The sequence below is a fragment of the Alexandromys fortis genome, unplaced genomic scaffold, assembly GCF_014885135.2.
Source record: "Alexandromys fortis isolate MF-2015 unplaced genomic scaffold, M_Fortis_MF-2015_v1.1 scaffold_19, whole genome shotgun sequence".
In the NCBI taxonomy this organism is placed as follows: Eukaryota; Metazoa; Chordata; class Mammalia; order Rodentia; family Cricetidae; genus Alexandromys; species Alexandromys fortis.
In genome coordinates this window covers 9,637,869-9,652,309 of record NW_026067890.1, presented here as the reverse complement: position 1 = coordinate 9,652,309, position 14,441 = coordinate 9,637,869, and the positions used below count along the sequence as shown (strand labels likewise).

The 14,441-nt window shown below is 37.3% G+C and overlaps 1 protein-coding gene across 2 annotated transcripts in view; it reads right to left on the bottom strand.

Moving 5' to 3' along the window:
• Nucleotides 1-14,441, bottom strand: part of Ndst4 (N-deacetylase and N-sulfotransferase 4) — a 227,423-nt gene that overhangs the window by 27,978 nt on the left and 185,004 nt on the right. For both annotated transcript variants that reach the window (XM_050152462.1, XM_050152525.1), the window contains exon 6: nucleotides 9,961-10,143. In XM_050152462.1, coding sequence (XP_050008419.1) covers nucleotides 9,961-10,143 — 183 coding nt within the window. The remainder of the gene's footprint in view (nucleotides 1-9,960; nucleotides 10,144-14,441) is intronic.

Genomic DNA, 14,441 nt, shown 5'->3' with positions numbered 1-14,441 from the left:
AGAACTCATAAAGACAACTGAAGTACGTGCTAATTTACTTTGAAAAAGTTTAAGCTATATCTCTTGGGTTTTCCAGTAAATTCATCTATAGAAAAGGCTAAAAATGGAGTGATGCAAGCGGTTAAAGTCAAAATTCCTTCTTTTAAAATATATAAAGAGCATACATTGCATTTTACATTGACTATTGTCTGTGTCTTACAATATTCTCTTAACGTTATCCAATCTTCTGCCCTCTGTAGTCTAGGCTTAGCTTAACTCTCTAGCAATGTTTTCCATGGTGGCCAGGAAAGTTGGGCTTTCTTTCATCTTTATGACTTTTTATTTTATTTAATAATGGAGTGTTCCTTGTTGTGCTTAGTACACAGGTCTCCAAACTAAAGATTATATTTTACAACCTCTCTTGAATCTGCCTTCTGATGAAAAGGTCTTAAACGATTGAAATTGAGACAAATGATATGAAGACTCCCTTTTAAGGCTAAAGCCGCCATCTTTTTGTCTCAATTTTTGTGGTCTCAGTTATTGTTTTCTATAATTAAAGGAGCCTGACTGCACTCATAGGTAAAGACTGTAGGTAGCAGAACTTTCTGACCAAGGTACTAGATTATGGTCTAGAACTGATGTCTGTTTCCTCTTTAGTATCGTGCTCTCTTTAGTATCGTTAAGGGGCTGGGAATCGCATGTCCATCTTGCTTCAAACAAGTATATTTTAACGTCACTGCACATCACCCATACTCTAACGTAATGTGCTTCAAAGTTCTTTTCTGTAAAAAAAAAAAAAAAGTAATAATAAGGATCTTGTAGTGGAATGTGGATCAAAATACTCCTTGTTTCAACTGGAATGTTTTGCTGTGACCTGTACTAAAAACGCAGCTGAAAGAACCAGTGATCTTCAGGGAATAAAGTCGATGTACCCTTTGCATATGCTTCTTCTCTCCCTGGTGTATCAGCAACAAATGGTTTAAGCCGGGCTGCTCATGGACCACACCGAGCGGCACTGCTGGGATTAAGGTCGCTCAGACCACCCAGTGCATCAGTCACGCTGCATTCTTCATCACAGCAATGCGAGAGTCTGCTTCAGAATCTTTGAATAATGTATTGTCCTGTTCAATGCCCAAATTTTCAAACAATTCGTAATCAAAGTTTTGGCATTTTTTTCTGGCTTATGCTAATAATACCCACTTCAAACTTCCCTCAGCCCAGTCAGCAAGAACAAGAGCCCAGAGGGCTTGCCATGTTTTAATTAATGTTCTTAAATCCCTGGACCTTAGCTTCTTTATTTGTAAAACAATGATTAATCGTTTCAACCACATATGGTTTTTGTACCCATTAAATTCATTACTTGTTTTAAAATAATAAAATCATGTGATATATAAGAAAGTGGATATTGTTTTAGTTCATATCGTCCTTTTCTTTCCTTTTGCCTTATTAGTAATACATCTTGAACAAAAGGAGTTTAATTTAACCACTGGATTATGTTATGAGGAACAATCAACAGGTCTATCTCCTTCCCTTGTGACCATAGACCATCTCCCTCCTGCAATGTCTATGATATTTTTGTGTCATACTTTCTTCATATTTTAACATCTAAAATTATTTTGTTCAATCTTCCAATAATTTCATACAGTTGAATTATAGCTACAGTTTATCAGAAGTCCATCCGCAAGACTGGAGATTCCCTGAGCATGAGGCCTCCATCTGTATTCTTCATTGCTACAGTCTAGCCTGTGAGATATTTAGTAAATGCTTGTAGACTGAACACTCACATCCAGACTTCCAGAAGACATAAGAAGCATCGTGGAGCAGGTTCAGACTGATTATATGTTCAAGGAGGCTACCCTAGGCTCACTTATCACAGTGCATGTCTTTCTTGCCCTGATTTCTACTTTAAAACTGATAAAAAGCTTCTGGGCTAAGAAGATGATTAAGTGAGTAAAGGGGCTTGCCACCAAGCCGAACAAACTAAGTTTAATTTTTCAGAATCCATATGATGAAAGGAGAGATCTAGCTTTCCAGAGGTCATCCTTTTCCTTTCATGTGTGCTACCCATGTAGAACAATAAAAGAGTTCTCTCTTACACACACACACACACACACACACACACACACACACACACACACACAACCAGATAGATAGACAGACAGACAGACAGACAGATAGATAGATAGATAGACAGACAGATAGAAATAAAACCCCACAGTTGATAATGATAATAGTTAAATTGATGTAGTTCTCAGATATTGTACTAATAGATACAAGGTATATATGCAATTATCTGGTGCTCAGATGTTGGAATACCCACTGCTTCAAATGCTTCATTAATATTAATAGTTTACATCCCTTCAGATCTTCTCACAGGTTTCTTATGCTTCTGGCCAAGTGCTCACAACTTAGAAGACTGTTTTTTTTTTTTTTTTTAAATGACTGTGTTCTATCTCCTTGGATCTTTCCATTTATATGTATTTCTGCTGTCAACCTTTCCCTGGCACCTTTCCCACCTTGCTTGTTAATTGCAACTGTATTGACAAAGCATTTGCATTTTCTATTTTATATTCTGGTAGTAGTTGTTTAGACTTTCCCTATGCTGAGTTTCAAGATACTGTCTCATTATTTCAGTACCAATGAATATAATATCCAACTTTTATTGATCACCTTTAACATTCCAGGCATTTGCTTGACATAGATTATTTCTAATCCTCAATGTAACTTGGCAAGACAGATTTTATTATCCGTTCTTTATAGCTGAGGAAGATAAGATGCAAAGGGCTTCATTTTGGTCTTACTGAAGGTCACACAGAAAGTTAGTTCAAATTTGTAATCTGAAGCTGGTTTTATCTCTGGAGCTAGATTTTGTGTATGTATGTATGTGTGTTATCTATATCTATATCTATATCTATATCTATATCTATATCTATATCTATATCTATATCTATATCTATATCTATATCTATATCTATATCTATATCTATCTATCGAGAGAGAGAGTGAGTGAGGAAAATGTGTGTAGGGTATTGGGGGAGAGGAAAGAACAAAGAGACAGAGACAGAGAATGCAGTTCACACAGCCTTTCCAGAAGCAGAAGGCAGAAAACGGCTCTTGGTACTTTTATACTGTTTTCTGTAGCTATTGTTTTAATTTTAAAATTCAAGACAGGACAGGGTATTGTACAGATCCCTTCTTATTCTGTAACATACTTTTTTTTCCCTACATAAGTAAACAGATAATAATAAATCAAAACAAACAGTAAGCTTCTGCCTTATGCATTTAGCAATGTAGATATATTTTAATGTTGGAAAAGAAATTAAAATAAAATTACTGCAGGCAGCTTATGGTTACAGTGCCAGTCTGAAAATCTGCTGCTATGCCCTCACCAGGACAAAGTGATTCAGGGAGGGGGGTTGGTACGTGGACCACATGAAGCAACTTAATTTTTCAGTGAGTAAGATAGGAAGGTAAAAGATTCTCTGAAGCAAAAGACAAGACTTAAAAACTGAAGGCAAAGCTAATGAAATCCCTCCATCCAAAGAACTAAAACACAGGTTTTGAAAACGTCATGCCACCTGCTTCATTTTGAAGGGTTTTCATGGGCAGAAAGATGAGTTTTGTTCTCATGAGACCCCATTAGCCCAAACCTGCATTGTCTTTGTGCCTCTGGACATCTGCTTTGTTCTTCGGTTTCCCACCCTTCACTTGCAGGTCACTGGGGAATTATCAGTGGGGAACTGGTTAGCCTCATGTGGGTCCCATGCCTGTTTCAGCTAGCCAGGCTCTATCTAGACCCTGATGGTGGAAGAATACTTTCATGAACTGTAAACTCTACCAAGTTTTTTCTTTTCTTTATTTCTCCTCAACTTGTATCTTGCTGTTCCACTCTCTCTGAAGAAGGAGTGATATAAAAACATGGTTTGAATTATTATTTTCCCCACCCTACATGACAGTTATTTTGAAACTTCTGCCCGTTACATAATTTCCTTGCATACATCTGTAAAGATCTGTTACCCAGGCTTCATTGCACAGTGGAATGACTTGCAACTTTCTGTCTTTCCCTGTCACTTATGCCTAATACAATCCACATAGACTGATGAGATATTTTAATAAGATGGGGATGTTTATTCTCAATGCTTCAATCAACAAATCCTTGTGGAGCATCTGGGAAACAGACACCAACTCAGATTCTGACTCTATTTGTACTTTAAGAATCCTCTCTTGGGTTCTGCAAAAGCGAGGGAAAGTCCAGCCTTCCTGAGAGCATTGATCCTTAAGAACTCTCCTTACAGAGCTCCCGTAACTCCTGGTGGTCTGGTGGTTTTTCAGAGTTCACTCTTCCATCATCGAATAACAGAGGCATGCAAGTGCCAGGCTATGGATTCAGGCTGGTGGGAAAATGCCTTGGTTCTGTGTGTGACTGGGATAGATGAACATTTTAACAATGCTACTGGAAGCACAAGGTATCTCAAATTTATCCAAAACACCTTTGTCTTTCATACTATATTAAACCCATATTTATTAAACCCATATTTATTAAAGTGAGTGGTTCATAGAAACTATGTTAACAAACCACTATAGTCCCTTTCACATAAAACTCTGTTATTATTTGCATTTTTATGAATATCCTACAGGGAATAAATAACCAACTCAAAAACTCTGGGTCTTTGAACTTTCATGAATCAGTTGATTTATTACATGATTATTCATTCAGTGTAACATTCAAGTTACTAGAACTTTTTTAAAAGGAAACACAGGTTTCTTGTTCGTAATTAAATAGGGTGCTGAATATAGTTTATGATTACTTTAGTTCATAAAGTATGAATGTAGTGTAACTTTTTTTAAGGAGGTCTCTGTAAGTTATTTTCACTGACTGCTCCCTAGGAGGTATTTCTGTGGTCAGTTTAGTGCATGACAAGAACACATCTGCAAATGGTTGATGGGAAATGGAACACCCAAGACTTATGTCATCATTTTCAGTTGTCACAGCCTCTGACAGCGGTGGAATCAAAATATTGGTGCTGTGCTTCACTAAAAATTAAATAATTAAGAGTGGGGAGAATTATTTCCATATTTGAGATACATTCCTGAGAGTATAAAAAACAGTGTGGCTGATAAGTGGAAGAGATGTAGGGTATGAATGTATGGCATACAGACAACTTTGCGTTGGAAAAATAATTAAGATAACTTAATTGTTAGCATATCTTTAGCTAATAAAAAGTGAAGTCTCCATCATAACTATGTTGACCAGTTCACTAGAAAGGCTGAAACATAGACAGACCAAACCCTAAAATTATTGTTTTCCTCTTGAAGTAGCGTAGTTATTCACTGACAATCCTTTCTTTAATTTCAGTTATAAACAAGCTCAGCCTCTTGCCTTTGAAGGCATAACTGCTCACTGACAGAAGCCCATTCAGAGTCTCCCTCTCTCAGAGAGAGATCATTTTCCTAACAGTATGTCTTTCTATTCCTTGTTGCTCTGTAAAAAGGGTTTCTGGAATTATCTCATTAAACCATCTTTCTTTACATCTTTCTTCCCTTTTTCAGTTTGCTGAAACAGCAACTCCAGTGGATTTGGAAGGATCTATAAGGTTGAGATACTCCTCTAAGCTATATCTATAAAGATATTTGCTGAACTGTTTGAATGCGGAGGAAAGACCAACCCTAAATGTTATCATGCCATGGCCTGGAGGACCAAGATGAACATAAGGTGAAGAAAGGAGCTAGCTCGAATTCCTCTGTCTCCTGGCCCACCAAGCTGTGCACTGCTAGGCTCCAGCATGCCTTCACTGCCTCGATGGGCTGCTTTCAACTATGAACAGTGCGATTTATTTATTTATTGGCTAAGAAGTGATGTTACTGGACATTTTGTCATTGTGACAAGAAAAGCAACTAACAGAGGCTCACAGTCGCCATGTAGCTCAGGCTGGCCTTGAATTTGTGGTATTTCTACCGTAGCACTCCACAGTGCTGAGATCAGAGACGTAGAATGCCACTACTGGTTCTAAGGGTTCCTTTGTTTGTTTTCTCCCTGCCCTCAGAGAGCCTCACTCTTTATCACAGATGAAGTCCATGTCTCCCCAAATTTTCCAATTTTCCCTGAGGACATCCACCTGTGCCTAGGTTTTCCTCTTTATACAAGGGGCGACTCTGCTGCTTCTGCGATTCTCTCTATACACTTCTTTTTTTTTGTGTATCTGTTGTGGGATTTGAATGTAAATCTCTTGTACCAGTAAGTTCCGTGTGTGTGTGTGTGTGTGTGTGTGTGTGTGTGTGTGTGTGTATCAATCTATCTATCTATCTATCTATCTATCTATCTATCTATCTATCTATCTATCTATGGCTTACGTGTTGTGCAAAATAGACACATGGCTGCAATTATGAATGCTGATGTTGCCACCAAATTACAAATAAGCTATAGAGTGGTAAAGATAGTAAAAATATGAAAGCGAATTTACAATACTACTTTTTTAACACAATAAAGAGCTATTGCAGTATGTAAATCTCATGGCGTTAAAACTTTCCTTTGTTGTGTAACTGCTCCTGAAGTTTAGGCTTTGCAAATTCCCTATGAAGCCAACCGCAGATTCTTCTGAGCTTCAAGACAGAGCCTGTGCTAGAAGGAGCCTTGTCTTGCTAAATGTAAAATCACCAAACTGTATCTGAGCAGGAACAAGAAAGCCTGGATTTAGTCCCAGCTCATCTCTAATAAGTTGAGGGACTTTTTTTTTTCTTCCCAAGATTGGATTAAATGTCCAAAACTTGTTCTGTTGTTACCCTCTATAACTCTGTGTCAGCATTCAGTTGTAACTTCAACAGACAAATATTAATAGCAGGGACGGTGCTGTTTTGTGATTTGTTTATAACCCTGATATTCAAATCTCATCATTTCTAAATAGAAACCAATGCTTTGATACCTGGCATCAACCACAGTGCTAGCCACCTGCCGTTAAAACCTGGGCTTTGCTTCCCCCCATCTCTCTCTCTAACTCTGGAGACCCTGGCAGCAGTCTAGAAGACAGCTCTTTGAGAATTTCTCTGGATACACGCAGCAAGCAAGAATCCACTCCATGCGCAGATTTTCTTGATAGCGAGACTCCTGAGTGGCTGAAGGCAGATTGAGGCTGAGCTAACTTGACAGCTTGAGAGCTTAAGAGCATCGATTAGAGCATGTGTGAATTTGACCTTTTCACTACCTCCATGTTTGTGGCTTTGGTTCTTGTAATGGGTTTTTTTGTTTGTTTGTTTGTGGTGTGTGTATAAGAAGAAAATTATTTCATACACTCTGCAGTGATTATTCTATCAAAACAAAAAGGGATATTGTTTTATCCTTTAAAAGGACCCATGAGTGTAATTTTAAAACTCTTACGAATTAGAGACAAAGCTGATGAGGAGCCAATGTGGGAATTACATTTTTTTGTGGGCATGGATATGCATCCTGTATCAGCCAGCTTTAGAAGACTCCTTTGTTCGTGAGGTATTTTGTAGCTGCTGGTTAGGCTGCCTATTGGCCTATATTCACATTGCACTTTTTAATTAGGTGACAAAGCAGTCCCACATATAGAGTAGTTGGTGCTAATGAAAATTTACATAAGGAACCAAAGGAATTAAACAGATGTGAAGATTACTATTTTGCACTTTTTCTTTCTATTTGTACTCATAAAAAAGTGTGAATTGAAATGTAAAGGAAAATAGCAGTTGATTTCCCTCTGCCAGTGAGGAATACTAAATAAGGAGTTATCCTCATAAATATAAAAAGGTTCCTGAATGTTTCATTTTCATAATCTGTAACAGCAACAAAAATATACTATTTGTCTATCTCAATTCTAAGTCATGAGGAAAAAAGAAGTGTAAAATGTTTACCAGCTATTTCTGGTTTTGATTACATGTTAAAATGAGGGTAATTTCTGTTTCATTGGATTGCTATCATTGATGTGAATAGGAAAGGAGATACAACCATTGGACAGTTAACTCCAAGTCTTACATACTTTGCCATCATTTCCCAAATTTCATTTTGATATTACTTTTGATTGGTAAAGTTTATCCAGTTTTCTGCCATAAGTCAACGGCTCTCAGCATCTCATCTCCCTCCTCCACACTTGCACAGTGGGGAATGCATACCCATTATCCGCATCCACACGTATGCGTATGCACCACAAAACAGATCAATCAATAGTTTTTCAAGGTAACTATCAATGTTGATGATATACGACCATTATCAGAATGTTTTTGTTGTTATTGTTGAAAGTTCAAACAATTTGATTAAATACAGCTCAGTGTTTAAGGAAACTTGTTTTTCCTAAAAGGCAGATTAGAGCTTAAAGCCACTGAGCTGATCGATTATTTATATGTCAAGAATGTAAGATACTTATTAATTTGGGTTGTTTATTGATATATTATATATTTTGACTATTACCTTGGTGTGTTTGTGGGACTCCTAACAGTTGAAGTAGACATGTCTCTGACTCTTTTTAGCTGCTCTTGGGACTCTTTTCCTCATCTTGGATTGCCTTCTCCAGCCTCAATATGAGGTCTTTTGCCTTGTCTTACTATATCTTATTTTGACCTGGTTGGCTGTCATCTCTTGAAGGCCTACTCTTTTCTGAAGAGGAAAAAGAGAGAAGAGTGGATCTTGGGGAGAGGGGAGGTGGTTGGGGAAGCTGGAGGGGCCAAGCTATGGGAAACTGTGATTGGGGTTTATGTATGAGGCAGGAATCTATTTTCAATTAAAAATCATATGTAGACACAAATATATGTAAATTCGCATGCAAAATACTTGATTTTCCTTATATTAGGCAGTGTACTGTAAGCCCGTGTGGTGGATGGCTGCTCATAATTTAACTAAAGAGGACATGATTTGAGGCAACGTTTTATTTTTAAACACAGTAAAAATCATCCGCTGGAAAAGAGAGAAAATGTAGTGTTTATTCTTCATTGTGTGCCCTAGAGCTAGCTTTGCTGTATAGATGGCAGATCCTCAACGTACATAGGAGGAGAGAATTCCTGGCCATGTAGACACAGCACTGTATGAGGTGAACCATGGAATAAAGGGAAGCATACAGTCTGGAAGACAGGAAATGGGGCCGAGTTTGAAGTTCCATTTTGCAGTAATTTCTCATTAATGATGATGCTACCTCTCCACCGACCGCTTAGCAGGGGAACATCTGATCTGCTCTCTGCAGCCGGCTCATTGATTGGGTGGGTCGATGCAATCTGATGCATAAAGAACTGAGTAAGTGGGAGGCAGTGCTTCCTAGATAGCTGCTAAGAAGAGATAGCTTACATTTGATGCCTTCAAGCTGTGTGGCCTCACATAGAGTCCGATTAGAAGTAAAAGCCATTCTAGAACTGACAAGTCTCTCTTTTATCGATAGGCAGAACATCACTGAAATTAGACTTAGAGAAAAGTAAAATGCACCAAAACAGACTCTAAATCCTTAGGAACACGGGCAAGGGGTTGCTCTTTCCTTTTTTATGTACTCTGTAGTGTATATATATATATATATATATATATATATATATATATACACACACACTAGGGTTTGGAGCCAGGATCTTGGGCTACAGAGACTCTTTTTCTGTTTCTATTTTTAGCCTTCTGAACTGTCCAGTGCTGTTCATTTTACAACTAGCTGGCTGCTATCATTCATATCATATGGAAGTCTGAAGCATTTGCTTGATCAAATCCCCAACAATACAGCACCATCCTTATTGCCAAGTTTCCAAATTAATTGAACAAGCAAGCAAAATAAAACTACAAATCTAAACACTTAAATTTTAAGAGATACAGAAACAATATTGAAGAAAATATGACAATTGGAAAGGGAAATAATTTGTATTAAATATACATTTTAATATGCCCTATCATATTTATCTGATTTATTTAATATGATAATTTTTAAGGATTTCGCAACACAAATTAGACAGTAACACATTGCTAATGTTTTTCCTCCCCATTGAGAGGAGGTGTAATGTTACCTGCCAAAGAGGGTCTTTCTGCTCTGGGAAGAGCTCAAAATACTTGTGGGCCAGTTGTACTGGAGGCAAAGTCTGCAGTTTCAAGTTGGTCCAGCTATGCACAAAGTTGGCCAAGTTCACAAAGGTGTATAGGCCTAGACGGTCGTTCCCATAGTTAGAGAGATGCGTCATGAAGATGCTGATCTGAAAGAGAAACGAAAACAGTCACTCCATATCGTAAGTTTGCCTTTCAAAAGTGGCAGTAGATGACTCAGGAGACATGTCACCTCACTTCAGAACTTCAGTAAGGCAGGTGCTGATATATTTTTTTTTTTGTGGGAATCCATGTAAATTTTTTCTAAATTACCACTTTAAATTCTTTAAAATTAAGACTGAATTAGAGATTTGGCATGAGTTCATTTCTAACCAGTAGTATAGTGCCAATTTCAGTAACAGTTTTGCCCTATTGTGAAGTCGATATCATGAAACCCCAAATCAAATAATTTCTGGAAGACTCAGGAACCAAAACTAAATTGCTTTTAAAGTGTAACAACTGTTCCACTTATTTTCTGATGTAGATGCGTTCTGATGGAATTAGGTTGGAGTAAACGAGTTTCTTTGAGTTATAATGAGGCTTTTATTTGTTTCGTCACTGAAATAAAGGTTAAGGAAATGATAAGTCTTTGAGGAGATGGGTAAGTAATTGAAACATTGCGCATTGTACACATAGAAATGCTGCAGGGTGGAACACTAATATATGCAGTTTTTATGTTTTGATGGATGCATTAAAAATAGATTTAGTTTAGAAACCAGTTTTGCACAGGTATTTTTTGCTTTAGCCAAAAGCTACTATACTCATGAATCTTTTACAACTTTTCAGACCTCATGTGAGCTCTAAAATATTCTGCCACTTCAGTACTGTTTTTTTTTTTTTTTTGTATGCCACAGACAAGGGGGAAGTGACACAGTTCTTGAGAGACCACACAAAAATTTTCATGGTGTTCAATATATAACGTAATATGCAGTCTATCAGGCATTGCAGTGGCAACTCAAACACTAAACAAAAGGAAAACTGCACAATACTGATCAAAGTTGCAGAGATTATTATGCATGTCTGAAAAAGAATCCATCAGTTTTTAACAACCATAACTTATACTTGTTTTTAGTTCTCACATTATTTTCGAACACATGCATTTTAAATTCTAAATAGGTTTTACTGTTAGGTGAGTGTATGAGTATTTCAGAGCAACCCACATATTCTAATTATGGGCTTTATTAACTTCATTTTAAAGTAACAGTTCCATAGTGCTGCAAAGAATAGTGTTAGAACATGTATCTGAAATTGAGTGGTAAGGAAATAAGGTAAAAGTGGTAAAGCTAAGAATCTGTGGCTAGTGTGTTATATAGACGTTCAGTTTCTCTTCCTTCAGAGAAGTTATCACTTGGTGTGATTGTTATTATTATTTGGGAATAAACAATATAATTAGAAACACAGCAACTATTCCAAAAACATTCTCATTGCAGCATCAGTAGGGATAGCAGTCCTCATAATACAAGCCCATTCTTCCCAAGATTGAATGTTTTCACTGAACAACTGTCAATGTCCAGAATGGAAGTCTTTTATCTTAAAAACCTAAGAGCATTGTCTTGCAATAGGAATATAATAAGTTATATTCTGTCAAGAAATTATAATTTCAAGAATGTGTTTCATAATTTGAAGGACTTTCCACTTTGTAAAAGATGTTATCTCTCTGTCTGTCATACTAGGACACTGAAAAGGTCCCCAAAGACAGTTAATTAAAATTACCTTCTAGACCTCACCATTACACAAAATAAAAAAAAAATGAGAGGATGAGAATTTGGCCTCTTGATCTTAGTGCCTCCAAATTATAAAATATCGCAAATTATACAGAATTCACCTGTGTTAGGTATGGATCTAAACCTCTCACATATATGAAATCATTAAATCCTTGTCATGCTCTTACAAGGTAGGAAGTCTTGTAAACTTCACAGAAGAAGAACTAGAACACAAGAGTAGTTGAGTAATTTGTCTAAGTCTCTATTGAGGAAAGTGAAGAATAGGAATTGAATTCCCAAACGCAGCATTTCTTTCTTTCTTTCTTTCTTTCTTTCTTTCTTTCTTTCTTTCTTTCTTTCTTTCTTTCTCTTTCTTTCTCCCTTCCTTCCTTCCTTCCTTCCTTCCTTCCTTCCTTCCTTTCTTTCTTTCTTTCTTTCTTTTTTTGGTTTTTCGAGACAGGGTTTCTCTTGTGGCTTTGGAGCCTGTCCTGGCACTAGCTCTGTAGACCAGGCTGGTCTCGAACTCACAGAGATCCGCCTTATGCATTGAGTTTAACACCATCATTTAAAAAGAAAGGAAGGAAGGAAAGAAAGAAAAAAGGGAGAAAGAGAAGAAAGAAAGAAGAAAGAGAAGAAAGGAAAAAGAAAAATTCCATAGACGATGTTGGGGAAAAACCCATGTATTATTTTGAGAACTCACATGTTTCTCTTTCTTCTTGAAATAGAAAGACAAAAGATAACTTACTTAAGACTTATTTTCAGTACTAGAGATTGAACCTAGGGCCTTAGTTCTGCTACTGATCCATATCCCTAATCTCTTTTTATTTTTATTTTTCATGTTTGTTTTGACACTGGGTCCTAATAACTTTCCTAGATTTGCCTTGGAACACACTTTTCTAAGTTGGCTTTTTTTAAAAATTAATTTATTTTATATGTGTGGTGTTTTGCCTGCATGTATGTCTATGTGCTGCACCCATGTCTGGTGCCCGTAGATGACAGAAGAGGGTATTGGATTCCATGGAACTGAAGTTACAGATGGTTTTGATACATCATGTGGATGCTGGGGTCCTCTGCAAGAGCAATAGGTTCTCTTAACTGTGGAATCTCTCCTAAGCTGCCTTTGAATCTGCATTTCTCCTCTCTCAGCCTACTGAGTCCCTGTGATCATAGCCCCACTTATTTATAGAATCTTAAATGCAAGGCATTTAAGACAATGAATCAAGTATTACATAATAAGAACATATGAAGATAATAGTATTGCTTTCATATTCTTTTCCATTTCTTCTTCTCTGGGGTTATAATCAAAGATTTATGCTCTAAAAATCCAAAGAAGGGATATTTACAAGAATGTAATTTGCATAGTGACTTTATATAATTTACGTGAAAATTTAAAGTAAATTACTAAAATATCAGTTGGCACACTTTTTTTAAACCTAAATTTATTTAATATTTGAAAAAGATTGGGTGCTCATTTCACTGATTTGTTCATTAACCAATCTCTCAATTTTACACACTTATCTCAAGTAGGAAGAGAATTTACTGCAGGCCCCTACTGTGGGAGTTTCCATCTGTAGTCAGACTTCTTGTAAGTGAGATTATTGTCAATCACAACTTCCATTAAGAAATAAGAAAGTGAAGGTGTTGTCCCTCAGAAAAATTATGTTTTCCCATGACTAAAATCAGTATGAAAATGCGGCACAGGCCGAACACCCCAAATAAAAACTTAAAACCCTAGAAATCTGCAACCTGCCTCTTTCGCTGTTACTTCAAGATGGAATTTTAAGCACCTATCAGTAGTCTGAGAAAAATACCAATAAAAATCAACTTTGGAACTATGGTAAGGTTTATTTTTATATCACAGGTAAATGTATATTATCATTTCATTTGGGTATTATGACGGTAACATCAGAAGACATTTACAACACACCAGTTCTAAACAGTTTATCGAGGATTTCCGTGGGCCAAGCTTTGATTCCCAGAGGAAGCACAAGACTCAGTCCCGGGGTACTGAAAAACCTAGCGTTTATAAGTAGAGGTGTTCGGTATGCTGTCCTAAGCCAAGGCTGGCCGCTGCACTAAAACATCTCATCGTTGTGTGTATGAGCAAGCAGTCAGCTGCCATGGCTGCGGTGACTGTCATAAGGGGCACTGTGCGCACATGCTTTACTGGTTAAGAGCAAATTAGTGCTGGTGTATGGTCAATTGACTGCACTTTACGAAAAACAGTTTTGCAGGCACAGCTTAGCTGTGCGTATCTGGCCTGCTAAAAGCGACTTTTGTGCAGACGGAGCACTTTAGCCGTAGCATTTCTGGACAAATAGCTTATTTAAGAGGGATAAAATGTTCAGGAAGTGTGGGGAGAAAACAAATTAAGGCTGTGGCTAGAGGCCTAGAGAAGGTAAGTCAAGGGCTATGCAAGACGAGATAACAACAAATAATGAATTTTCTGACTTACTGTATGTTGCTACTGTTCGTTACGTGACAGTGATGGCTCCTCAGCCCCTTTTATTACTTACTCATTTTGGCCACTATTTCCTTTGGACATACTAAGAATACCTTGGCTTAGTATTACCCACGGGATTCCTGAGACTGTGTATGACTGAGTCGTCACACGCGCACTCTGGACCCTGAAATATTGTAGCATAGAGCTCTGAACTGTCTTAGAAAAATTCTTGCCGGGCGATGGTGGCGCACGCCTTTAATCC